The sequence below is a fragment of the Diplotaxodon limnothrissa genome, linkage group LG7, assembly GCF_057381915.1.
Source record: "Diplotaxodon limnothrissa isolate DT_005_m linkage group LG7, D_limnothrissa_male_GT1.1, whole genome shotgun sequence".
Lineage (NCBI taxonomy): Eukaryota > Metazoa > Chordata > Actinopteri > Cichliformes > Cichlidae > Diplotaxodon > Diplotaxodon limnothrissa.
Genome location: NC_140602.1, coordinates 869,036 through 893,672, shown reverse-complemented (window position 1 = coordinate 893,672; position 24,637 = coordinate 869,036). Strand labels below are relative to the sequence as shown.

The window sequence follows — 24,637 nt, the reverse complement described above, 5'->3', positions numbered from 1 at the left end:
GGGTTTGCTCAGGGAGATCAATCTGTTACAGGTGTTTGTGCTGGATGGAGGCGCTGGCTGATGCATGATGGGAAAGGAGTTTACTAACCAACTGAACGCAGATGAAATTTTATCAGCTGTGTTTGAATGTTTGCATCGAACAAAACAACCGTCACAGAAATGAAGGAATGCAGAGTGACAGCGAGAAAGGACGGGCTGGTTGTGAGGAGCTGGAGACGAATCACGGAGGAGCGGGAGGAATACAGGGGCTGGGATAGAGGTGGGCATACAAGGGGCCCCTCGAAAGGCATGAGAGCACAATGAAGCCCAGTCAGTCAAAGGGCCAGTTCCATTTCTCTGCTCTCACCCCTCTATTAGACTGTGTGAGTGTGTGTGAGTGTGTGTGTGTGTGTGTGTGTGTGTGTGTGTGTGTGTGAATGTGCGAGTGTGTGTGTGTGTGTGTGTGTGTGAATGTGCGAGTGTGTGTGAGTGTGTGTGTGAGTGTGAGTGTGTGTGTGTGTGCGTGTGCGTGTGAATGTGCGAGTGTGTGTGTGTGTGTGCGAGTGTGTGTGTGTGTGTGCGAGTGCGCGTGTGTGAGAGAGAGAGACATAGAAAAAGAATGTGTGCTCATGTTTGACTTTGCTGTGCCTGTGTGTCCATGTGCAAATGTTCAGCTGCAGGTCTATAGCTGTGCGTGTGCATGTGCACACGTGTGTGTGTGTGTGTGTGTGTGTGTTTGAAGCCAGTGTGGTACTGTACAATAGTTTGGGTCCCAGAGCGATCTGCTTTTCTGCTGCACAGACCAACCAGTCAGTGGTCTCCATTGATCTGCACCCCTTCACCACAGACACTCCCACCCACTGTGTGTGTGTGTGCGCGCACGTGCGTGTGTGTGCGCGCATGTGTGTGTGCACATCCCATTTTCTCCTATGAGCAGCCACATGCACGTGTACTTATGTTTTATACCACACCTTTGTGATAGTTGTGACCTGAAGCTTTTTGTGAAACGATGTTTGTATCTGTTCTTCAAAGTGTTTGCATATCTCAGGGTTTGTGCAGTTTTGTGTGTCTGTGTGTGCGCCTTTCCTTTTCCTGTTGGGCGGACACAGCAGAGAGCAGAAAGTAGAGAGGTGTGTGGAAGAGAGCAATTTACCCTCAAAACCCTCCTTCATTCCACAGCCACGCTTGCACACACACACGCACACGAACACACACACACACGCGGCTCAGCTTGGCGGATGTAGGTTGTAATTACGGGACCCCCCGGCCTCCGTCTTTCTGTCTTTCCCCGACTTTGCCCTGCCGACCTCTCCCCCCCTTTGATCTGTTTCATGTCACCATTCACACACACATTTACACACCTCACTCTCTCCCTCACTCACACACACACTTTCTTCCCAACACTACCTTCTGTGTGTGCGTGCCTCTGTGTGTGTCTGAGCGCTGCTTTTTGTTGCAGCCAGCGTGTGGTCGTTAATTCACACAGGAGCCTCTTTTCTGGACGTTTGTTCTGAGAGCTTCTTCACCACCGCTCTGAACCTTTATCCTGGTTTCATCCTTTCTGATCTCTGTAAAACCACATCTGCACGTCGAATGTAAAGAATGTTGGTACAGTTTGTGTTTGTAGTCTGTTCGTTGTCAGAGAAAAGTTAACTAGTTTAAATATCACATGAATCAATGACTTTTGAGTATTTTAAGGATCAGTCTCTCTGTTGTGTGTCTGCCTCCTGGTGCCCCCCCACCCCCCGTGTCACCTTTTTCCTCCCTTCTGCTCGTCCTCGACCCTCAGCTTGTCGTCTTCTCTTTCTCGAGGGACAGAGAGGTTTAATAGACGAGTAATTATTCTCCAGCACTCGCGCTCTGTTCAGGTGAAACCACAGAGATGAGGCGACCAGCTGTATTTCTGTGTGCGCCCACATATTCTACACATATCAGAGAGAGGTGGGTCATGTTGGCGACTGCTGTCAGGCCTCACATCTACACCAGCTCTGAATGAAACACATTAGATTAAATGTCTTCGGGTGAGAAGCTTGCGTTGCCTCTCTCGGTACCATTTTATCTCCCTGTTTGAAGCAGAGATGCTGTAATCATTTGGTCAGAATCACAATCAGGACGTCCGGGTGGGTGAAAACAGTCACATAAAACACGTTGCAGTTAATGTCTGCTCAGTTGTCTTTGTTGTTTTGGTTTGCTCGTCTTTAGTCGTTGGCTGCATGTGTTTGTGCATATTTATGCACATCACTCGGTCGTGTACGTGTCTGTCCCAGTGTGTATTCTCTGTTTCTCCTGCCGTCTGTGCCACTAATCCCTGAGTGTGTCAGTAATGGCAGGTCCAGGTGTTCTGCTCTGCTCTGCTCCTCCCTCGGGGACTCCTCTTCAGTGTGTGTGTGTGCGTCTCTCATGGGGGGGTTTAAGAGTTGCGAGTAGGGGGCTGTCCAGGATCCCATTTTCCAGAAGGGGAGCGCTGGGCTGGCAGTACCCACCTCTCACAGCTTGCTCTCGGGTTTCCCCTGGGCACAAGACCACCCCCCCTCTGCTGTTGCCCCCCCGGGACGTCAGGAGCCTCTCTGTCTCTTTATCCCTCATTTTTCCTGCTCTCTCCTCTGATCCCTCACTTGGAAGCCTCAGTTACTTTGCTCTAGATGGAGAGGCTTGTAAACACTGTGTGCATGTGTATTTGTGTTACATATAGAGAGATGAGTGTGTTTGTTTACCTGAGTCTATGTGTGTAACTGTGTTTGAGTTTTCAACGGCAAGCTCCAGCTGCCTGCATCACTTATTTATAGGTCCCACGTACGCGTAGGCGAATGTGGGAGGACCTGTGTGTGTGTGTGTGTGTGTGTGTGTGTGTGTGTGTGTGTGTTGTTGATACATCAGTCACATCCATTTATAGCAGATGCAGTTTGTTTAAAATGATGAATGCACACATGATCCTGTGTGTGGTTCTCACTAAACACTAATTATCCGTTATTATTCACAAGGCAACACTAACAATGCTTTGAAATATAACTTGGCTCCTCGTATAACTGTGTGTATTATTGCAGTTATGTGGGTGTTTCAGTAAATGTCCAAGAGCCTCCTTGTGTGTGTGTGTGTGTGTGTGTGTGTGTGTGTGTGTGTGTGTGTGTGTGTGTGTGACTCAGGTGAATGTGTTTCTAGGTTAGTGAGCGGTCTGCCAGTCCACCAAACCTCATTCTTATAAATAGATGATATGGCCGCCGGCATGCACACAATGGGATCACACCACTCTGTGTGTGTGTGTGTGTCTTCATGAAAACACGTGCATATGTTGTGTATGTGTGCGTTGGCACGGTGTTGTTGTTTGTCTAACACTCTGCCTGACAGCTGGTTCTCATTTCTGAGTGAACAAACAGCAGACGAGATGGACGGAGGGACGAGGAGCTCGCCGCACGGGGAACGCAGCCGCCGACTCTCCCGGTTTAGGTGCCTCGCTCGGCGTTTTCGACTGAGAGTTGATGAAGTAAATATGCAAAGGGAAACGGGGCACGGTGAGATTAAAGGAGAAGGAGTCTGAAGATGGAGAGGATACAAAAAAAGAGGGAAGTGTGGTTAAGAGGAAGCAGATGTGAGACCTCCTCTGCCACATGCTGCGTGGGAGAGACAGACCAGACGTTGCGTGTACCTCTTTATGTACGCGGCTTTTTTCCATCACTTTATTGGCTTCTTGATTGCCATCAAAGACGATGTTTCCAAGCACGCTGTATTTGTGGCGCTGCTGGTCGTATCGATGGCAGTAATGTCACAGGTTCTTACTCTGATAGCCCCTAAAATGCGCTCGCATACATTTTGAAAGCTCATTCAGCAGCTGAACCACAGAGCTGAGCGCGTTAATCCTCACATACTGCTTTATGTGCATTTCAGTATTTGTTTGTATGACCTGCGCTGACCTTGTCTTAGATTGTTGAGCTGCTCTGTGTGTGTGTAATGCACTATTTGATATTTGTGTAGCGTTTTTTATGCTGTATACTCGGGGCAAACTTGTCATCTGCCAGCCCGCTGTCCACCCACCCCCATCCTTAGCCCCCTGCCCCTAACCTTCTGCCCTCAAACACACTTGCACACACACACAAACACACACTGCCCATATGGAGCAGTTGGCACCCAAAAGCGTCCAAAGCAGCCGGACCCATTCCCAGGGCAGGAGGTGAGGGTCCCCGTCGCCTGCTTAGAGCGTGTGAATGCATGTGTTTCTGTGCGTGTCCATCCGTCGTGTTCTCGCGGGCTCGAGCCCCGGACAGACTGCCGCAGCGTCCTCTCTGTCTGTCCACGCTGTCTGTCCTCTCTGTCTGTCCACGCTGTCTGTCCACGCTGTCTGTCCTCGCTGTAGCTCGTGCGCGTATCCATTTGTGTGCGTTTTTCCCGACAGACTGCGTCCCGTGTGAGCTGCGAGGACAGCAGCAGAGGACTGTGGGTCCTCGGAGCGTAGGCCAGGGATGCAGCCGGGTCCGCATATGTGTAAACCGCTTCACCAGTTGAGTGTGTGTGTGTGGGGGGGGGTGCATGCTCAAGAGAAAGAGTCAGAAGCTGGTCATGATTTTATCTGCGGTACTCGCTGGTTATGAAAATAAGACGAAGCATTGTTAGTTTCACTCCAACAATCTGACTGGTCAAAGTAAAAGTCCTACTGTGCAAATCTCGATGCATGGCAACCAGTCAGCTGGTTGCCATGTCAACTCGCATGCTAATCACAGAGCCAGGTAGGGATCTTTCTTCTATTGTCTTGTTTGGCTGTGCCGATTGGCTAGTGCAGCATGTGGGACAAAGCGTCCGATTATTGCTGCACGTTAAGGCTCGTACGTTACTGTCAAGTCACGACTGCGACTCCACGTCCAACATCACAGCCAAACAAAGTAATAAGCAGCCTCCCTCAGTAAATGCGATCAAGCCTGCTTTTTCGGAGCAAAACACACAAATTGTGCAATTTATTAGTGAAATGTAATCGTCAGCTGTATGCTGCGGCCCGTCGAAATGATTTTCAACATGGGTCTGAGACGATGCTGTTATTTTAAGCTGCAGGATGTTGTTCACGTGAACGAAGGGTGCACGAATGATGACACGTTTCTCATCAAACTTACTTCAGTGTGGGATTTTGAGTCAGGCTTTAATTGTGTTTGTGTGCATATGTGAGATGGTCAGAGCCAGAATGAGTGTGTGCTGGGCTGCCCAGAGTGAGCCAAGGGTGGAAGTTGTTTTTCTGCCCCCTGTGGTGAGTGTGTGTGCACGCCTGGGGCAGCCTGGGGCCATCGGAGGGGGCCTAGGGAGCGGATGGAGGCAGGATGAAGAGGGAGAGAGGGATGGAGGGATAAGGTCAGCGGGGGTCTTGTGGGGTAAAGGTGCAGGTCTGGGCTGATGGCCAGCCTCAAAGGTGGAGTGGAGAGTTGGACTGGGAGGAACTGGGCCGTAAGGAAGAGAGGGGGAGAACAAGTCTGTACCTGGGATGCTTGGAATAGCAGCCCTGTCCGACTTTCTCTCATCCACTCATGCAAAATTAGAATTAAAGAGAATATTCGACCATACCAGCTCACTGGTGTCCTTCACTCCAATTTATGCTTTTTTATTTGAATAATATTTTATTCTGACAGCTAATTGGGAGGTTAACCTAACAGATGACTTTTTTATTCATTGATAATATCACTTCAGTATCTTAGGCAGTTTCAGCTTTCGTAGCAGCCTTGGGACCTGAAAGCCTTTTGCTGCTACCAGCTGAGCGTCTTTGATTCAAACATCAAAGACGTATAAAAGAGCGAAAGCGTGACGTACATGGATTGTATTTCCATTTCAGGCATTTAGCCGACATCGTTATCCGGGGCTAGCTAAATGAACCCGAGTTGTTCTTGGCTGTCAGCTCATTGACTCATTTCATCAGTCGCTGCACCGCAGCCACACATGCGATATTTCAGATGTACCTGCTGGTTTTTATTTTTAGGGTTTCCAGTAATTATCGGCAGCTCTGATCGTTGCATACGAAGACCTCGACGTCTCCAAAGTTTCTTTTAAATTTAGATTTTGCGGCTTTGATCAGATTTCTCTGTGTGTGTGACAGTTATGACAAACTTGCTGAATTTGGATGGGGGAGGCAGGAACATAAAGTCGATCAGCGTGTGTGTCTCTTCATTACAGCGTTTCACCGAGGCTGCGTCCTCCACACGTTGCCGCGCTGTCTAGCCTATTAGAGAGACACGCGGGGAGTGTGGGTGTGTTGTTTGCATGTGTCTGTTTGTGCGCTCGTCTGTCATTTCAGGTAGACTCGGGCGGTCCGTTAACTTTCTGTCTGCTCTTTTCCATCTTTTAGTGCACACCCATAGGTCCTCTCCTCTCCTCGTTTTCGTCTCCTCTTTCATCCCACCATCTTTTCTCTCTCTTTTGGAGTTCAGAGTCCGTCCATCTGGAACATCCTCCCCCGCCTTCTCTCCCTCGGTCCCGTCCAGGCCGAGACACGGGGGTGAAGGCCAACACCAGTAGGGGAGGAACGGTGGGAGAGATGGAGGGACAGAGGGAGAGATGTCAGTGCTATAATGAGTAACAACATGAAAGGTGACGGAGGGAGGGAGTGGAAGAGAGATGAAGACGGAAGAGGAGAGGGACTGCTGAGGACAGAGGGAGGGAGGAAGAATAGAGGGAATGGATGGGAAAGGAGAAGACTGCAGAGTGAGAGATAAAGCGGAGCGGAGCGGTTGGGGCCCCGTGGTCGCTCCGCTCGTTCGTTTTCATTCGCCAGAGAAGAACAGAGAGGAGGAGGAGGAGACGGGGGCAGGAACAGCGTGTGTCGGCGTCCGCCTGTTTCTCTTATTTTTTCTCCTTCAACACTTTCTCTACTCCCCCCACCCCATCCGTCCTCCTCATCTCGCCTCCTCTCGAGGTTTCTTCTCTAATTTAACTTTTCATTGAAATTTTCTTCGCCCCCCCTCCCCGTCCTCCAGTTTCTCCCAGTTTGCCACGCGGCCTTGTCTTGCCAGGTCCCCTCGTGGCCGACTGACAAAGGCGCCGTTAAAAAGCCGTGTGATCCTCCATTTTAGCGCCAGCCACGCTAGTCAGAGGATTAGGGCTCTTTAATGACGCTAATCTCTCCTCCCCTTCTTTCGCGACACCCCCCCCTCAAAAAGTGATTTCACCCTCTTGCTCGAACTAAATCTCCGCGGTGCAATCTCCCCTCCTGTCTCTGTTCAGCCACTTTCCCACCTCAGAAGCGTTACCACTGACTGACTCATACATGCCTTTAATGACCAGCGTGCGTCCACACAGACTTTTCTTTTGAAGGGGTGGCTGGGGGTTATTTACTTCCTTTTTGCCACTTTTCTCACACGGCTGTAAGGTGGCGAGCACACACTCACTCCTTTTCTTTATCTCCACCCGAGTCGTGTTTGACAGAGAATGAGTGAGACGGCGTCAGTAAGCGTTCTGAGTCCTGTGTCCTGTGGAGTGACAGCAGAGCCTTAAATACGGTTGTCTGTTGATGTCCGTGGAGGCTGAACTTCAGTGACACATGAAGAACTTTTTTGTCACAGTAGCAGTTATTGGGGGTTTTGCCCCCCATCATGAGACCGTGAGTTCCACTCAGTCCATTATACTGGTTCTGGTCCATTTGGAGAATCTCCCACTCATGAATCTGTCACACTAAGTAATCCCAGAATCTAAGTCTCACAGAATCCTATTTGCTCATCGCCGTGCCGACATTTACCCCACGGTCGATTCATCACACTGTTTCCACTCCCTCTCAGTGAGACACAATCCACAGCAGAGCCGCCACACACACATTGTAGATGGTTGGTGCGTGTGCACATGTGCGTGCGGGCATGTGCATGTGTGTGCACGCATGTGGATGCGTGTGCATGTGTGTGTCCGTGCGTGCATGTGGATGCGTGTGCACGTGTGTGTGTGTGTGTGTGTGTGTGTGTGTGCACATGTGCGTGCGGGCATGTGCGTGTGTGTGTGTCCGTGCGTGCATGTGGATGCGTGTGCACGTGTGTGCGGGTGTGTGTGTGCACATGTGCGTGCGTGCATGTGCGTGCGTGCATGTGTGTGTGCTGGGAGAGATTTCTAAAACGATCAAACTTGTGTAACGCACACAGGGCGTCGGGCTGCAGAAATATTGCGCTCGTAGTGAATCTTGGCACAAATGTCTTCTCTGTGATTGGTTGCTGGCCCAGTTGATAAAGCCGTCAGATAAAAGCAAAGACAACAACGTCTCCTTTCCTCTCTGATCTCCTCGCTCCTTTACATTTTTCAGGCAAATGCTAAATAGCCACGCTGTGCTCCGTCGCAGAGCGCACAAAGAGAAACAGAACAATATCAAGCATTATTCAGCCCTCTCTTTTGTCGCCTCAAATCCATTCTGAAGTGTCTATTAAAGGAGTCGTGGCCTTTTTGTCGCCTCTGTGCCAGACTGCACAGGAGGGAGAAAGAAGGAGAGCGAGGGAGGAAAACAGGAAAAGAGCAGTGCATAATCTCCTATGTATGACAGATAAAGGGAGTGAATATCGCCATCTTTCCGCTCTGCTCTCCACATCATCTAATCGCTTTTGCGACGTTTCAATCTGCCAAGGCCCTAATGAAAATATGATGAGGCGGATCTATGGTCCTCGGGGACAGACGGAGGTACGGGGGAGGAGGGAGGCGAGGAGAAGGAGGGAACGAGGGAGAACGAAGGGAGAGAAAATACACTCTGTCCTTATTTCTGGGCTCCTTCGGGGATACGTAGTTCTTGGAGCTTTCTATTTAGATGTTGCTGATGCCCGAGCGGCTCTGGTTCTCTCTCTACCCTCAGTTTCGTTCCATCCTCCTGTTTTCGTCTTTGTATTTGTATGTTTTTACCTTCCGCAGACTCTTTCTCCCCCTTTTGCCTTCCAAGAAAGGTGAAAGTGTTGTTTCCCCGCTGTTTCTGACGGGGTTAGTTTTTACTCGCTGATCTGCAGCTGTGATTTTAAAAAAGGGGGGCGCAGTTACTCCTTGTAAACTTTCTGTGTCTCCCTGTCTCAGACGGTGATGATGACCCAGCAGGTTTATCCTGGGTGCCTTCCTCGCCCTCCAGTAAGGATGTGGCATCGCCTTCGCAGATACCCGATGGCTGCTGTGACCTTGGCATGGCCACTGGCGGCGAGGAGGAGGGAGGAGCGGGCCTGCCGTACCCGTGCCAGTTCTGTGACAAGTCCTTCAGGTACCACGTTCAGATGTTTGGCTTCGGAAACGTCTGCAGGTAGTAGAAGGAAACGGTAACACGTTCAGATGCATCTCCATGCTTATGAAAATCAGCGTGCATTCTCAGTATCGCCATGGTAACACACGGACCACTAAGGCAAACAGTAAAGGGAGTGAGGTGAATACGTTTCTCACTCACCTCTCGGGGGACTGAGTCAAGAACCATTTTAAGAACAGCTGTCACGCACACACCGTCATCATCATCATCATCATCCTCTGTATTACCCACTCTGTCCTCGCTAGCGTCCTTTTCCAACCAACGCTTTGTAAAGACGGTTCGTAGATGTCTGATACATCCAGTTACTTTGACACGGTGCTTTTGTTAAATCACTGTAAGTGTTGCTGCAATAACACAATAAACGTTGTTGCTGGTCTCTCTCAGCCGCCTGAGCTACTTGAAGCGACACGAGCAGATCCACAGCGACAAGCTGCCTTTCAAGTGCACCTTCTGCAGCCGTCTGTTTAAACACAAGCGGAGCCGAGACCGCCACGTCAAGCTCCACACAGGTACGTCCGGACATCTCGCCTGAGACGAGCTGCTGGCCAGCGTTTCAGTTCTCCGGCACGTCTTCTATCCCTGTTTTTAATCCTACATGTCAGGATTGTCTGAGAACTACAAACTATGATGTTTGTGAAGTTGTTATTCGATGAAGCAGAGAGGAAGGAAAACTGTAGGTCTAGTTTCTGCTTTAACATCATCAGTGAAGCTTTTGCCTTTCAATGATTCAGGAGATAAGAAGTACAGCTGTCAGGAGTGTGAGGCTGCTTTCTCTCGCTCTGATCACCTAAAGATCCACCTGAAGACGCACAGGTAACTGCTTCTGAACCTGTCAGCACAATAAAGCGCTCAGAATCGGTGCTGATTCTTGTTTCAATGCCCCGCCCAGCTCCAGCAAACCGTTTAAGTGCAGTGTGTGTAAGCGTGGCTTTTCCTCCACCTCGTCGCTGCAGAGCCACATGCAGGTAAGTGTTACCTGTGGCACTGACCATGAGGTGCACTGCACGACTGCATGCGAGTATTGTTCCTGCACGTGCGTCCTCGCGTCTGAATGTCTGACTCCGCAGGCTCACCGTAAGAACAGAGAGCATCTCGCTCTGAGGAGCGAGAGAGATGGAGGAAAGAAGGGAGCGGGAGGAGACGGCGACCTGGAGCAGGACCTGTACATGTGCGATTACTGCGAGGAGACGTTCAGTCAGACCGACGAGCTGGAAAAACACGTCCTGACCAGACACCCCCAGCTGTCGGACCGGGCCGACCTGCAGTGCATCCACTGTCCTGAGATCTTCCTTGACGAGGCTTCGCTCCTCACGCATATTGAAACGCAGCACGCTAACCGCAAACACAAGTACTGCAGAGCTTTACCTCTCAATCTTCTCCGCTCACCACTTTGATAACCATTACTCACCTCTGGCCTTTTCTGTGTCCACAGATGCCCGGTCTGCTCGGAGCAGTTCCCCTCCGTCGAGGACGTGTACTGCCACCTAGACAGCCATCGCCAGCCCGATTCGTCTAATCACAGCGCTGCCAGTCCCGACCCAGCGCTGGGCAGCGTCGCCTCAATGAGCTCAGCCACTCCAGACTCCAGCGCCAGCCTGGAGAGAGGCTCCACCCCCGACTCCACACTAAAGCACGGCCAGGGCAGCGAACGCAGCCGCAGGAGAGGCGGCGATACCGGCGAGGACGTGGGGATAAACCTGGGCCATCAAGGCGGAGGTGCGTTAGCCACTTATCTCCAAAGTAACTGCACAGTTACCAGTTAGTCTCACTAAAGTACCCTTTGTGTCTGTGCAGGCGGGGGAGGATCCTGGGGTAAAGTGACGTACTCTTGCCCTTACTGCTCAAAGAGAGACTTCCACAGTCTGGCAGTGCTGGAGATCCACTTGAAGACCATCCATGCAGATAAGCCGCAACAGAGCCACACGTGTCAGCTCTGCTTGGAAACTCTGCCGACGCTCTACAACCTCAACGAGCACGTGCGCAAAGCTCACCGTGCGAGCGGAGGAACGGTGGGTGCGGCGGCTTTTCCTCTGCTGCAGTTCACCAACGTCACGGCGTTCCACTGCAACTACTGTCCCGACATGTTCGGGGACATCAACTCTCTGCAAGAGCACATCAGGGTTTCCCACTGCCTGCCCGGTGGCATCATGGCAGGATCCACCACACTAGGTGTGTTTAACCCTTTAAAGCCGGTCGGAGCGGACACGCTCTGTTTTGCGTAACTATTTTTAAATCCCGGTAGCTCTGCAACTACGTAAGCTAGTGCAATAAAAAATTTTGCATATGAAACCGGAGGAGTTGTACTTGCATCTGATGCCATCAGCTTGTCCTCGGTCACAGTTTCCTTCCACATACAGCTTTGCAAAACATCATAAAAAGCACTTGCAGCAACACAAACATAATATTCCAGAAACACGCTTTGCTGATCCGATCAGCTGTTTGTAACACTTCCTACGTTGGAATAGACGTCAGCGCAAACTATCGTATGACCTGCCCGAAACCGGAAGTGATGTCATTTTCGCGGAAATGTAGTTTTTTACCATCAGGGCCTCATGAGCCTATACTGGTGCTTTTAAAAGTTATGTTTGACTTTATGACTTTCTGTGTGGTTTCTGGGATGCTGAGGACTCATATTGCACTGCTGGAAATAGTTTATTTTGATGCACATGCTGCTTTTTTATAATATTTATTTTCGTTTTTCCTGCAGTATATAAAAATTGGTGTATTTCAAAAATAAAACTATGAAGACACTCAAAATAAATTTCCTGTGGTGGGAAACTATTTTGTGCAACTTTTTTGTATTTACAGTTTTGAGGGATAAGCCTCTTAAATTTCTCTAACTACAAATATATGTTAAAAAAGCAAAAACGATTTTCAATTTTTTTGTAGTTTTTTGCAATTTATGTAATCACTATGCACTTAATGCAGACATATTATTCAAATTTGGGCTATAATGGTTGTATTGATGTATAGCAACTTGAAATGCTCCCAAAAATGGCTCCACAGCATGTAAAAATATAATATAAGCTCTGGCGGACTTGGTTCTATGGTAGGTCTTAAAGGGTTAAGCATGAACTGCATCAGGTCAGCTGTGAGCTGCTTGTCGGTTACATGGTGTTAAGTACAGTGTCATCATTTCCTGTGACTGTTGTTGCTGCAACGATTAAAGTGAGCTTCTCCATCCTAGAAGGGAACCATGCCTTCTTCTGCAACCAGTGCTCAATGGGTTTCCTGACAGAGTCCTCGCTGACGGAGCACATTCAGCAGACACACTGCACCTCCGCAACAGGTGGAGGAAGTGCATCAGGTGGAGCGGTGGCCAAACTCGAGTCTCCCATACTTCAGGCTGGATCTCAGTCCTTCATGGAGGTGAGGAAAAACTGTAAAATCTGTTAAGTGTAACCAGTAAGAAGAAGAAACGCAGCTCGCCCTCCTCGTTAGTTATTCAGTTCCCGTATCGTGTCGTTTGTTAGTCGGACTGAGACTTTTTAACCCACAGTTCACAGTGGAAACACTGAAACCTGCTGCTGTTTGACACACTGTTCACACTACAAAGACACTTCGAGTAGCTGTTAGCCAGCGTTCATAACTCATTAACACACTGACGTGATTCTGTCTGTAAGCTCGCAGTGGTTGAAATGACTTTTGTCGGTCGCTGTGTGACGACTCGGCGTATTGCATCATAATCTTTAAAAAAAGTAAAGAGTTATTATCCACGCACAGGTTTACTCCTGCCCTTACTGCACCAACTCTCCTATCTTCGGCTCACTCCTCAAGCTCACCAAGCACATAAAGGAGAACCACAAGAACATCCCGCTGGCCAACAACAAACGGCAAGCCAAAGTCGCAGACCTGAGCCCCGCCTCGTCGGACGTCGAGATCTCCTCCCCGAAACGCCACAGGCTCGGAGGGGACTCCACTCCATCCATGGGGAGCAACGGAGATTATCCCTGCAACCAGTGCGATCTGCGGTTTGCTAGTTTTGAGGGTTTCCAGGCCCACCTCAAGTCGCACCTGGAGATGTTGCTGAGGCGCCAGTCCTGCCCCCAGTGCAACAAGGAGGACTTTGAGTCACAGGAGGCGTTGCTCCAACACCTGACGGTACACTACACCACCACGTCCACCCAGTATGTGTGCGAGAGCTGCGATAAACAGTTCTCGTCGGTGGACGACCTGCAGAAACACCTGCTCGACATGCACACGTTTGTCTTGTACCACTGCACTCTCTGCCAGGAGGTCTTTGACTCCAAGGTGTCTATACAGGTAAACGACACGTGGCTCGTTGTTGAGTGTGACCTTTTGCAGACACGAATCCCGAAAGATGCAAAGTTTATCTGCTCAAGAGTTTGTTTCTCTGGCCTCACATCCAGGTGCATTTGGCAGTGAAGCACAGCAACGAGAAGAAGCTGTTTCGCTGCACAGCTTGTGCCTGGGACTTTAGGAAGGAGACGGATCTTCAGCTGCACGTTAAACATAACCATCTGGGCCAAAGGTCGGGCCTCCCGGGAGGTCTCGGTGCAGGTACTGTCCAGCTGTGCCGCGTTACGTTTAACAAATACACGATTACGATGTGAAAAGAATGTCTGATATTTCCCGTTCCTGTGCCACGGATTCATCTTCACGATAACTTGATCTTTGACTGACAGGACTCAAGCCCCGGAAGTGCATCTTCTGCGGGGAGAGCTTTGGAACAGAAGTGGAGCTCCAGTGTCACATCACCACGCACAGCAAGAAGTTCACGTGCCGCTTCTGCGGCAAAGCTTTCCACGCCATCTCACTGCTGGAGAGACACCTGAGAGAAAAGCACTGCGTCTTCGATGGCAGCAACATCACCGGCAATGGAGGCGGCACCGGGAGCAGCGGGAGCCAGAACGGGACGCCTAACGGTTTGGCGCAGACCTCCAAGCGAGGAGGAGGAGGAAGTGGCAACGGAGGAGCAGGAAGCGTGGAGAGAGCGACGGTTGCAGCTGCCGAGCAAGCCGACTTGCAGAACATGCTGCTGAAGAGCGCAGCGGTGGGAGGAGGGTCGAGCCAGGGGGGAGATGCAGCCAACAGCCACGAGGCGAGCGGAGGAGAGGAGGAGCTGGATAATTCAGAGCCCATGTACGCCTGCGATATCTGCGGCGCTGCCTACACCATGGAGTCCCTGCTGCAGAACCACCGACTGCGTGACCACAACATCCGGCCGGGAGAAGACGACGCCGGTAACGATGCTGTCGTACTCTGTCATCGTCAGGAAGCGAGTCCTCTGTGTTGTTATCGTATTTGTGATTATGCGTCTTAATTTTGTACAACAGGTTCTCGAAAGAAGAAGGCGGACTTCATCAAAGGAAACCACAAGTGCAACGTGTGCTCCCGAACCTTCTTCTCTGAGAACGGGCTTCGTGAGCACGCTCAGACGCACCGCGGCCCCGCCAAACACTACATGTGTCCCATCTGTGGCGAGCGCTTCCCCTCTCTGCTGACCCTCACCGAGCACAAGGTACTTCAGACTTGTGACAAGTACTTTCCACTGAACAGCAGGTGCAGCGGTGCAGACACGTTTCTGCGTGTGCGACGTTTTTTCTCTTTCTGCGCCTAGATTTGCATCCTGACTCGTCTTTGGCTGCTTTGAATTTAGAGCTCGATACTCCTCAGAGAGGCGGTTTGTTACGCAGCCTTCGTCACTTATCAGTGATGCTGATGTTGAGCTTTTATCAAAATGACTTCTTCGTCTGAGGTGTTTTGATGTGTCACGGTCAGTGTTGGGCAAGTTACTTTGAAAAAGTAATTAATTACAGTTACTAGTTACTTCTTCAAAAAAGGGTTACTTACAGCTACTTCTTTGCAGCTGATATAAGATAAACTGAACACAGCTTCAGTTTTCTTGTTAGTAACGGTAACGGCGTTGTAACGATAGGAATAGTGATTAGTTAGGATACTCGTTACTGAAAAAAGCAACGCCGTGTCTTGTAACTGGTCACGGTCGTGTTAATCGTCTGTGCTCCCTCTCTTCAGGTGACCCACAGTAAAAGCTTGGACACGGGAACCTGTCGAATCTGTAAGATGCCCTTGCAGAGTGAAGAGGAGTTCATAGAGCATTGCCAGATGCACCCCGACCTTCGCAACTCCCTCACCGGCTTCCGCTGCGTCGTCTGCATGCAGACGGTCACCTCCACGCTAGAGCTGAAAATCCACGGCACCTTCCACATGCAGAAGATCTCCTCGGGCGCGGCGCTGGGAGGAGCTGCGGTCGGAGGCGGGAATGGAGGACTAGCTGGAGGAAACGGCTCTGCCTCTTCGTCCCCTAATGGGCAGCTGCAGCAGCACAAGCTGTATAAGTGCGCCTTCTGCCTCAAGGAGTTCAAGAACAGAGGCGAGCTGGTGAAGCTGGATGTCAACGGCCTGCCTTACGGCCTCTGTGCTGGGTGCATGAGCAGGTAGGCAGCAATGCTGTGAACAGGGCTGCAGCATGACTCAGCCCTCTGTGGGAAAGAATAATGACTAAAGTCAAGAATGAATGCCTCTCCTGTTTGGAAGCTTTGCCTGGCACAGGGTAACTCGGCACACGTTTATTGGGTGCATTTCTTATGAAAAGTATATGAATATTTGAAATATCTTTCAAAAACCTGCCCAGTTTATTCAGATTTTCTGCTCCAGCTGTCACAAACTGCACAGATACTTCCTAAAACTACCAAAGTTAGTGAAGAAATCCTTTTTGTTTAGCATCAGTTAGAATCACTGAAATCAGCTAAAACAAATCAAATGCTCAAATCACATCAGGGGCACGAACGGCCAGAGTCCCAGCCAGGGAGGAGCCGTCACGCCCGGGGACGCGCAGGCGGAGAAGGCCGCGGCTGGGCTGAGGTGTCCAGAGTGCGGGGTGAAGTTTGAAAGCCTGGAGGACTTGGAGAACCACGTCCAGACGGATCATCCGGAGATCAGTCCTGAAACCAGCGCAGCAGGAAAGAAGGCCGAGGTTTCACCTGCTCCTAAGGTGAGAAACAGTGAGAGGGCACGTTTCCATAAAAATAACGGTGTCTGCAAAAGAGAAGGAGGCAGCTACGCACAGAAAGGTCAAATGTATAAAAGCTCTTGGTGTGATCCAGCAGAGTGATAGAGGCCAGTGTTTCCATTTCCAAGGTTGCAAACGACGCTCCTGAACTCTGTGTGTGCACGAGGTTGTGTATAAGTCTGCAGCTTCCACACGTACGTGGGTGTGTGTCAGCTGAGCCCACTGGGTCCTGCGGCTGGGGCGTGCTGAGGCATTGTGGGAGCTGTTCGCTCTACTTGATATTGACAGTCAGGCTCCCCGGGACCTGCCGCGTGTCTGTGTGTGACTGAGTGTGTGAGAGTGTGTGTGACTGAGTGTGTGAGAGTGTGTGTGACTGAGTGTGTGAGAGTGTGTGTACTTGCAAGCGAGCACGTGTGTGTTGAGAGACAGTTCCCAGGGACCCTCTGTCTTACCTGCACTTTTGTTTCTGCTTAGTCTAACAGCACAAAGCAGACAAAGTAGGATGTGTGTGTGTGTGTGTGTGTGTGTGTGTGTGTGTGTGTGTGTGTGTGTGTGTGTGTGTGTGTGTGTAGTCATCCTAGCAGGCTGAAGCAGCAGAGACACAGTGGAAGTAGGGCCTTTGTGTATTTTGTATGTGTTTGTGCATGAGTGATCACTCTGTGCTATGAATGGATAAGCAGAGCCTCTGGTTCCTCTCTCTGTAGCTCCTTCTCTCTCTCCTTTGTCCTTTTTTCCTTCTCTTTCATCGCTTCTTCCCTTCATCTCGTTCGCGTTCACACCCTCCTTTTTTCATTTGCTTCTCTCACTTTCGATCCAGCTTTGGTGTTTGTGTAGCTGCATACCTTCTCTTCCTTTCCCAACCCTCCAAAGACTTGGACTTTCAGTGCAAGAATTTGTGAGGTTGAAATGTCTCATATGTGCAGGGATGACTGCAAGTGCGGAAAAGTGCAGTTTTATTTTTAGCCTTTTCCACTTTTCTCTGGTAGCTTTCACTGCACTAATAATTCTTTCATTCCTGTGCAGTCTGTCTGTGTGTGTCTGATGTGCTAACATGTAAGCCTGTTTCTCATTAGCTTTATTGCACTGACCAGTCTCCTGTGTTCCTTCTGTTATAGAAAAAGACCTACCAGTGTATTAAATGCCAAATGACGTTCGAGACAGAAAGAGAGATCCAGATTCACGTTGCCAATCACATGATCGGTGAGTGAGGTGCTTTTCTTTTCCGTGTGCGTGACTTCAGAGTTTGGTGTGAACCCAGCCATTGTGAATGTGTGATGGCACTCTGGAAGCATGAAAGCACAAGCATGCACTCACATGAACACAGAGGTGAGACAGACGGTGAAACAAAGACCTTTTTGTCTGGTGGGCTGTGAGGAGCAGCCACGACTACAGATCAAACGTTGGAGAATCATCGTAATCTTACAGCTGACTCAAACGTAATACGAGTGTCTAAACCTTTATATGATGATGCAGGTCGCAGGTGATGCTTTTAGGTTTGGACAGGATGACACAAACGAACACGCTGCACAGTAAATCCATGTTTGTCAGCGCCGCTGAGTTTTTTCATTTAATTCCATTATCATCACAGGGGAGCAAAGGTCGACGGTGTGTGTGTTTAAGACCTGACTCTTTTGTGAGATTCCCGTTTTCTCCCCTTTCTGCTAATTTGCTGCCTTAGCATCTCTGTCGTCATGGAGATTAACGAGGTGGACCTGTGGGTTGATCTGCAGCCCCTCGCCAGACCTGAGTGTGTGTGTGTGTGGCGTCTGGAGAAGAGAGGCTCCAAACATCAGCACAGCTGGAATAACTTTTACTTCACTCCCTAGTGTGTGGCCCCGCCCCCACTTGCTATCAAACACCTGCCACAGCTGCAGCGTCCGTGTTTTCTTTCTTTTTTTTTGGCCTGTCCCGTTTGGCTCTTTTGCATCAGAATTGTTGTCTAAAGGCAAAGAAAGATGCCCAACGGATTTACTTTACCAAACTGACCATCCCAGCCTTGCCGTAATGGTCCATTTGATTCACCTTTTATTGTTTATTTTATTTTCACTTACTGAATACGGGACAGACTTGACTGGGGGAAAGAGAAACAGCTGAGAAGAGGGACGGGGAGAAGGGCAAAAAACAAAAACCAACAGAATGAGCAGAAAAAAAAAGAAAAAGAAAAAGCATATATCAATCACCTGGATCACCTGCTGAGAAAGAAAAAAGAAAGCAAGCAGAAGAGAACAAGAGTAATAGAATAAACAACATCACAATGATATATGGGAATATGACAGTAAATACTAAATGTTAAACATTATTGTGCAGCACATAAGATCAACAGAACACAGTGTGCTTTGAGGTAGGAGCCAAAAAGGGTGTAGTTTGTGGGTGTGATCACCCGTGTGTACACCTGTGAGCATGGACGCGCTTGTTTTTAAAAGGTTCCTTCATGTAATGATCTGCTAGAGGGTGTGGGGGGGCCACAGCCCCGTCCTCCAGGGCATGAAGCAGGTATGGAGGAAGCGTCCGTGTCTTCTACCTGCCGTCCGTCTTCTTCGCTCTTCACCACATGACCGTTATCCTGGCCCTCCTCCTCCTCCCCCGTGTTCCTCTCTCGTTCCCCCCTCACCTCCTCACCTTTGTCCTTCACCCAGTGCTCGCCACTTTCCTCCGCCTTGATCTTCCACTCAGTCTGACGTCTAACTCGTCGTTCTCTCTGCAGCGTAGGCACGCACACATCCCTGCACAGTGGTGGCAGTTTTGGGTTAATTAACGTGCTAATTGTGTGAAAACCTAGCGCAGATTAATTATGAAATTGAGGCAGATTATTTTTAAGAGCTTGCCCAGTTCCTCTTACATTTCCCGCAGCCCTTTCCTCCCCCACTCTTCAACGAAGATCTTATTTAGTCTGAAAGCGCCAATGAAAAGAAAATGAGCAGATGCTCCGTTTCACGCATCGTCTTCCTCGTCTCCACCGCAGATCGTTTCCTTCTCTCGGTCGCCGCGGCACTAACGAGTTTACAGTAATAAATGAAACGGAGATGAATGCAGGTGGTGAGTGGCCAGAGCTGCTCGGCTGTAACGTGTTGATGTAAAAGGATTGTTCCCTCTGTTAAAGTGTCTACATTTTCCTTCATCACACAGGTTCGTGTCACTTTGTTTCCTGTTGTCCCCGCTCAGTGTGTCACAGGTGGGACGTTTCGAGTTTAAGTTGTGCTGTTTGAATGTTGTGAGTTTATGGCCTGACGCTCTGATTCTGACGGCTACGCTCGTGCACGTGCTCAGCCTGTGGACGTGCACGATTAGGGGGCAGCAGCGACTGACTGTGTCACTTGGTGAGTGTTAGCGCCTGTTCAACGGTCGTATCAGGCGCCCTCGATAATCAGCTCTCACATTCAGGACACTTGTAAGTGCGCTCGCCTCAGATTGTCACGCAGCTCGGCCGCCTCAGTCTGCTGCACGTCTGCGTGTCACAGAAACACAAGTCCAACAATGTAACGTCCGAGTGAAACTGTGATTCAGTGTTTTTACGTTGACAGTTCTGACTGCTTGAAGGGAGGAGGCCAGCTCCTACCGGCTAACTCAGTCCAGTAATGTGATTGTCACATCGCTCCGTGGGTAATACACGGTGCACCCCACGGTCCTGTTAATTACGCTGTCAGGAAGAGAAAGAGACACAACACACAGGCAGACAGAGGGTCAACGTGGGAAGTCTAGAGAGGAATCCCTGCAGCTCCGAGGAAAATATTTACAAGCAGGAACGCGCCGCTCGTGTTTGGGCCCAAAAACAGCTCAGGTGACATATTTACCCCTCACTTTACTGAAAAACAACACTGGTGCTTAAGGTAGGGCTGCTCAATTAATCGAAGTTTAATCTCGATTACGATCTGGGCTTTCAACGATCATTAAAAATGACTGAGCCGATTATTAGCCCCTCCCTCGTGCTTTACTCTCGCGCTGCTCCGTGTGGAAAATCGAGCGCACCTCTCTGCGTTTCGAACACGTGTCACAACAATTAAGAGGACCCGAGGGAAGCTCGGAAAGCTGAGCAGAAGTTATTTGGAGAGGAGAGTGACTGCCGTTGGTTGAAAAGAGGGAAAAAACTTCAGTGGTGTGGAAACATTATGGGTTCAGTCAGACGTGGATCAAGTAGACACAGTGTGTAAACTTTGCTACAGTGTAGCTGCACCACAGAGCAACACTGCAAAGCTCACTAAACACAGATGTTTACATTTTTCATTTATTTCTTATACTGCAAACATTTGCACTGTTATCAGTATTTGTCAAAAAATAATATAAAATAGTGCAATCTTTAAAGTCATTATTCAACACATTGTTATTGTTAAATAAATATCATCAAATAATCGAGATGATGACGTCACCCGATGACGTCCAGATGAACAGAATCAGTTTATTTTGTTGCTACAAAATCTTTTCTTCATTTCATTAAAAACACTTTTTCACATTAAGACGTTTTTAGACAGATTCAGGAAACATGTCGGTGTTCATCTCGTCGTGCCCATCAGGTCAGACTGGTCAGCGTGCTGCTGTTCAGAGAAAGATTATTGATTATATTAGAACAGATCTATATCGGGTTATGTTCTCTGGTTTTTACAAAGAGCTTTCAAAGACGAGTTTTTTGATGTCGACTCGACGGCGGGTTGTTTCTAAATGACTGGTTTAAAGGCGGGTCTTCATAAAGACATCACCGGATTATTCACGTACATTAGTAATGATGCTAAACCTGAGATCACTGCCACATGCCGGCCTGCCTGCAACACTTAATATTACAGCTCTCAGCCCAAACGTTCAGCTTCACTGTGATGGTGCAGTCACGCCCTGTGTGTGTTCGCGCCAGCCTCGGCTCTTGCACTGCACAACGTTAATTAAAACACCATGTGGTCAGTGCCCTGCTCTGGAGGCAGAGCGGGAGGGAGGAGGAAACAGAGGCGCTCTAGGAGGGAAGGAGAGATCATTCAAGAAGGATGCAGGGGGCTAAAAGAAATGAACAGTTTAATTTCCTTCCATCCTGGTTTTACTGAATCCGTGCGGACTCTTACGAGGTGTCCTCGTGCAGCAGCACGATGGTTTCTGCCGCACGATGATGTTATTATTTACTGATACGACTCATCTGAAAACCAAGAGGAAATTGTGAGCAGATATCTAGTTTACAGCGAGGAAACGTGACAGGGATCGGCCCTGTGGCCGCTCGCATGAGCATTACAGCAACGCTGCATTAACCTGCGAGGCCGGCTGTAAGGCTGGACCAGTGAAAGTGCTTTATGCAGCTACTCAACACAGAATAATAGTGTGGTGGAGTGGAAATGCCCACACTTCACACTGTTTAAAGACACACATGGACACATTCACACACAGCCTCAGTCCATCTCCCACACACTGAGGAGCGATGGAGAGAAAGAAATTGAGCTATCCATTTCTGCCTCTGGTACAAAGCTGCCATTGGAGACTGTTGTGTGTGTGAGACAGCAGCCTAAGGGCCAGGACACTATATACTAAAGAAAGCAAAGAATAATGTGTTTACATCTGGTTTAATAATTAACATTGGACAATCTGTGCGTTTTATATAACCGAGGACAGACGGTTCAATCGTCTTTGAGATGAGAACCGGCACGGCCTCCGTCTCTGTAACGTGCTCCTGCAAGACTACAAACGTCTGCTGTTGCAGGTTTTTCATGCACAGTAAGGGCAGATCCCACCTGTGTGTGTGTGTGTGTGATCACAGAGCAGTGTGTGTGCAGCTTTTCTAGTCTCCAATATTTCTGAGCAGGTGGAGAGGAGACGAGCACGTAAAAGTATGTTCTTGTGTTTCGGACACGCGAGGAGACGACACGAGGGGGTTAGGACAAGATGACAAAAAACCCAGATAGAGGGAGGCAGAGCTCAGAGTGGTGGAGGAGCTGAAACGGAGGAATAATCTCCGCGCTGACAGGAGGCCTGTTTATTCTGTTCGATGAGCCCGTTCTGCTCCGAGCCACCAAGACCAAGAGCGACATCGGAGCAGCTCCTCTAATGTGTGGCTCACTCGCTTGTCTTCGTCTTTCTGTCGCCTCCTCTGCCTCCTTCTCATTGTGTGTGTGTGTGTGTGTGTGTGTGTGTGTGTGTGTGTGTGTGTCTCCTTGGACTGCAGCGCAGCGACTTTTGGCAGACTGTATTGTTTTCTGCTGTGCAGCTGCACATCATGAAGAACTTCCCTCCCTGTGTGATAGTGTGAGGTGAAGACAAGAGCCGGTGTGTGTGTGTGTGTGTGTGTGTCTCTGTGTGTGTGTGTGTGTGTGTGTGTGTCTCTCTGTGTGTGTGTGTGTGTGTGTGTGTGTGTGCGTGTGTGTGTGTGTGTGTGTGTGTGTGTGTCTCTGTGTGTGTGTGTGTGTGTGTGTGTGTGTGTGTGTGTGTGTGCAAATCCATTTTGTTTTCACAGAATAAAGGAGCATACACGTGTTGTCCCCGTTTTGTGGTTTAGAGCAGTCCGCTCATTTTGAAATGATGTATTATACCTTTAAAAGACCCCTCGCCACACACTCACACACACACACACACAGAGACACACACACACACACACACACACAGAGACACACACACACACACACACACACACACACAGAGACACACACACACACACACACACACACACACGCGCGTGTAAATAAGGTCCTTGACAGCGTGTTCTGAGTGTTGCATGCAGCCACTAATGCTTTACTAATCACCTCAGTCTAGATTTCACAGCATGAGGCCTCACTTTCTCAGACACACACACACAGACAGCGCACACACACACGCAGCATGTTGTCAGCCCTTTCCATTGGTACTAATCAGGGACCAGTCTCCAATTAGCATACTGGTTATAATGCTCACTTTGATGCAGCTAAGTGTCCTTGCTGTCTTCGTCTCAGACCTTTGTCTTCCTCGACTCGCCTGCATCAGTTTGTTCCTGTGCATCTCTGTAGGTCAGCTTTAAGCCTTAGCTACGCTCCCGTGTCATATTTACTGGAGGCGATCAGAGCGTTAAAAGTATCTGACAGATTTCCTCACATCAGTCTGCAGCAGCTGTTCTGAAAGAGTTTCAGTGTCGCTGATGTTTTCTGTGGGACGATGAGGTTCACTCAGTATTTGTTGATGACAGCGAGCTCCTTTACCTTTAACACTGCGTTTGCCTCCTCCCCACACGCTGCACGTTCACAGTACAGATAACTAATTGTGCCCATTCTCTCCTCATCCCCACCTGCCAAACGGATGGCCTGTAGAAGAGCCCGCCTGTCGGCAAGGTTTGTCCCCTTTCTGTCTCCCACTATGAGCAAGGCAGCATTACGCTGTCCCACTGCCTGCCCATCATCATGAACATTTTACTGCTTTTGAACATACAGACTAGTATCAGTATTCATGAGCTTTTTTCTTGTGTTACTGAGTTCAGGGGTAGAACACAGTCACAGTGCATGATGTGGAAAATAAAGGTGCAGCGCAGGAGTCAGTGTGCGTAATAACACAGTGAGGCTGAATCTTTGCATAGTTACCTCACCTCAGATCTTCATTCACCCCAATCCCCACTGCTAGCTGCATGCTTCATTGTCCTCCCTACCTCATACACACCACGCGCACACACACACACACACCCACACACAGATGCCTTGGAGGTATCGAGTGGCCACTCACCTGGATCTAAGTGTTCCCTGTGGAGTGCGGTGGCTAATGATGTGTCCTCAGCATGAGCTTTACTTACCTATTTACATCAATGCACCATAATAACTGCAGCTCCCCTTATTTACATCCTTTACATTTCTGATGAACTTTGTAGCTGGTCAGATGCACACGTGGCCATCGCTGCCCCTGCAACAGCATCTTAAAGCTCCCTGAATGAAGCTGGGCACATTTCAGTTAAAGCACCAGCGCGCTCACCTTTTAAATTTGATGGTGACTTTGGGTGAAGACCATAAATAGTTTATGAAGCCCTGTGTGAACCAGGGCATTAAATAATACTGGCTTGCTTTTATTTTCTACCTGGAGGTTGCATTTATTTGGCATTTCAAACCTGCATTCAACCTGTCTGTTAGCCTGCAGTCAAATCTGCGACGCGCTTGACTAGTAATGTCTAAGCAGCCGTCCCACGGGCTGCGGCTGAGTCGATGTGTGTCTGTACAAACATTTCTAAGCCCCCCCCCCCTTTAACACCAGTGTGCAGACACACACACACCTATCTGTACGTGTGTGTGTGGTGCTGCGCGGGTCTGGTGTGGTTACTTTGTGTCACTGAAGACTTAATGAGGCGAGTAAGAAGCTTTTAGAGTCAATGGAGGTGGATAATGTGGTTGAGGGCTCACTCGTGTGTGTGTGTGTGTGTGTGTGTGTGTGTGTGTGTGTGTGTGTGTGTGTGTGTGTGAGCGTCTTTGCCACAGGCTAGCAGCGTTGCTGTTCTCTTCTGCCCTGCTGCACCTGCACTAATAAGATGCAGACTGCTC

General features: G+C 49.3%; 1 protein-coding gene across 1 annotated transcript in view; it reads left to right on the top strand.

Moving 5' to 3' along the window:
- znf423 (zinc finger protein 423) overlaps positions 1 to 24,637 on the top strand; it is a 127,811-nt gene that overhangs the window by 50,788 nt on the left and 52,386 nt on the right. The window contains exons 4-19 of the mRNA XM_085357160.1: positions 8,977 to 9,154; positions 9,578 to 9,702; positions 9,925 to 10,006; positions 10,083 to 10,158; positions 10,261 to 10,541; positions 10,626 to 10,909; positions 10,988 to 11,362; positions 12,381 to 12,562; positions 12,917 to 13,456; positions 13,564 to 13,714; positions 13,840 to 14,397; positions 14,491 to 14,675; positions 15,191 to 15,612; positions 15,956 to 16,169; positions 17,303 to 17,387; positions 23,429 to 23,449. Coding sequence (XP_085213286.1) covers positions 8,977 to 9,154; positions 9,578 to 9,702; positions 9,925 to 10,006; positions 10,083 to 10,158; positions 10,261 to 10,541; positions 10,626 to 10,909; positions 10,988 to 11,362; positions 12,381 to 12,562; positions 12,917 to 13,456; positions 13,564 to 13,714; positions 13,840 to 14,397; positions 14,491 to 14,675; positions 15,191 to 15,612; positions 15,956 to 16,169; positions 17,303 to 17,387; positions 23,429 to 23,449 — 3,759 coding nt within the window. The remainder of the gene's footprint in view (positions 1 to 8,976; positions 9,155 to 9,577; positions 9,703 to 9,924; positions 10,007 to 10,082; positions 10,159 to 10,260; positions 10,542 to 10,625; positions 10,910 to 10,987; positions 11,363 to 12,380; positions 12,563 to 12,916; positions 13,457 to 13,563; positions 13,715 to 13,839; positions 14,398 to 14,490; positions 14,676 to 15,190; positions 15,613 to 15,955; positions 16,170 to 17,302; positions 17,388 to 23,428; positions 23,450 to 24,637) is intronic.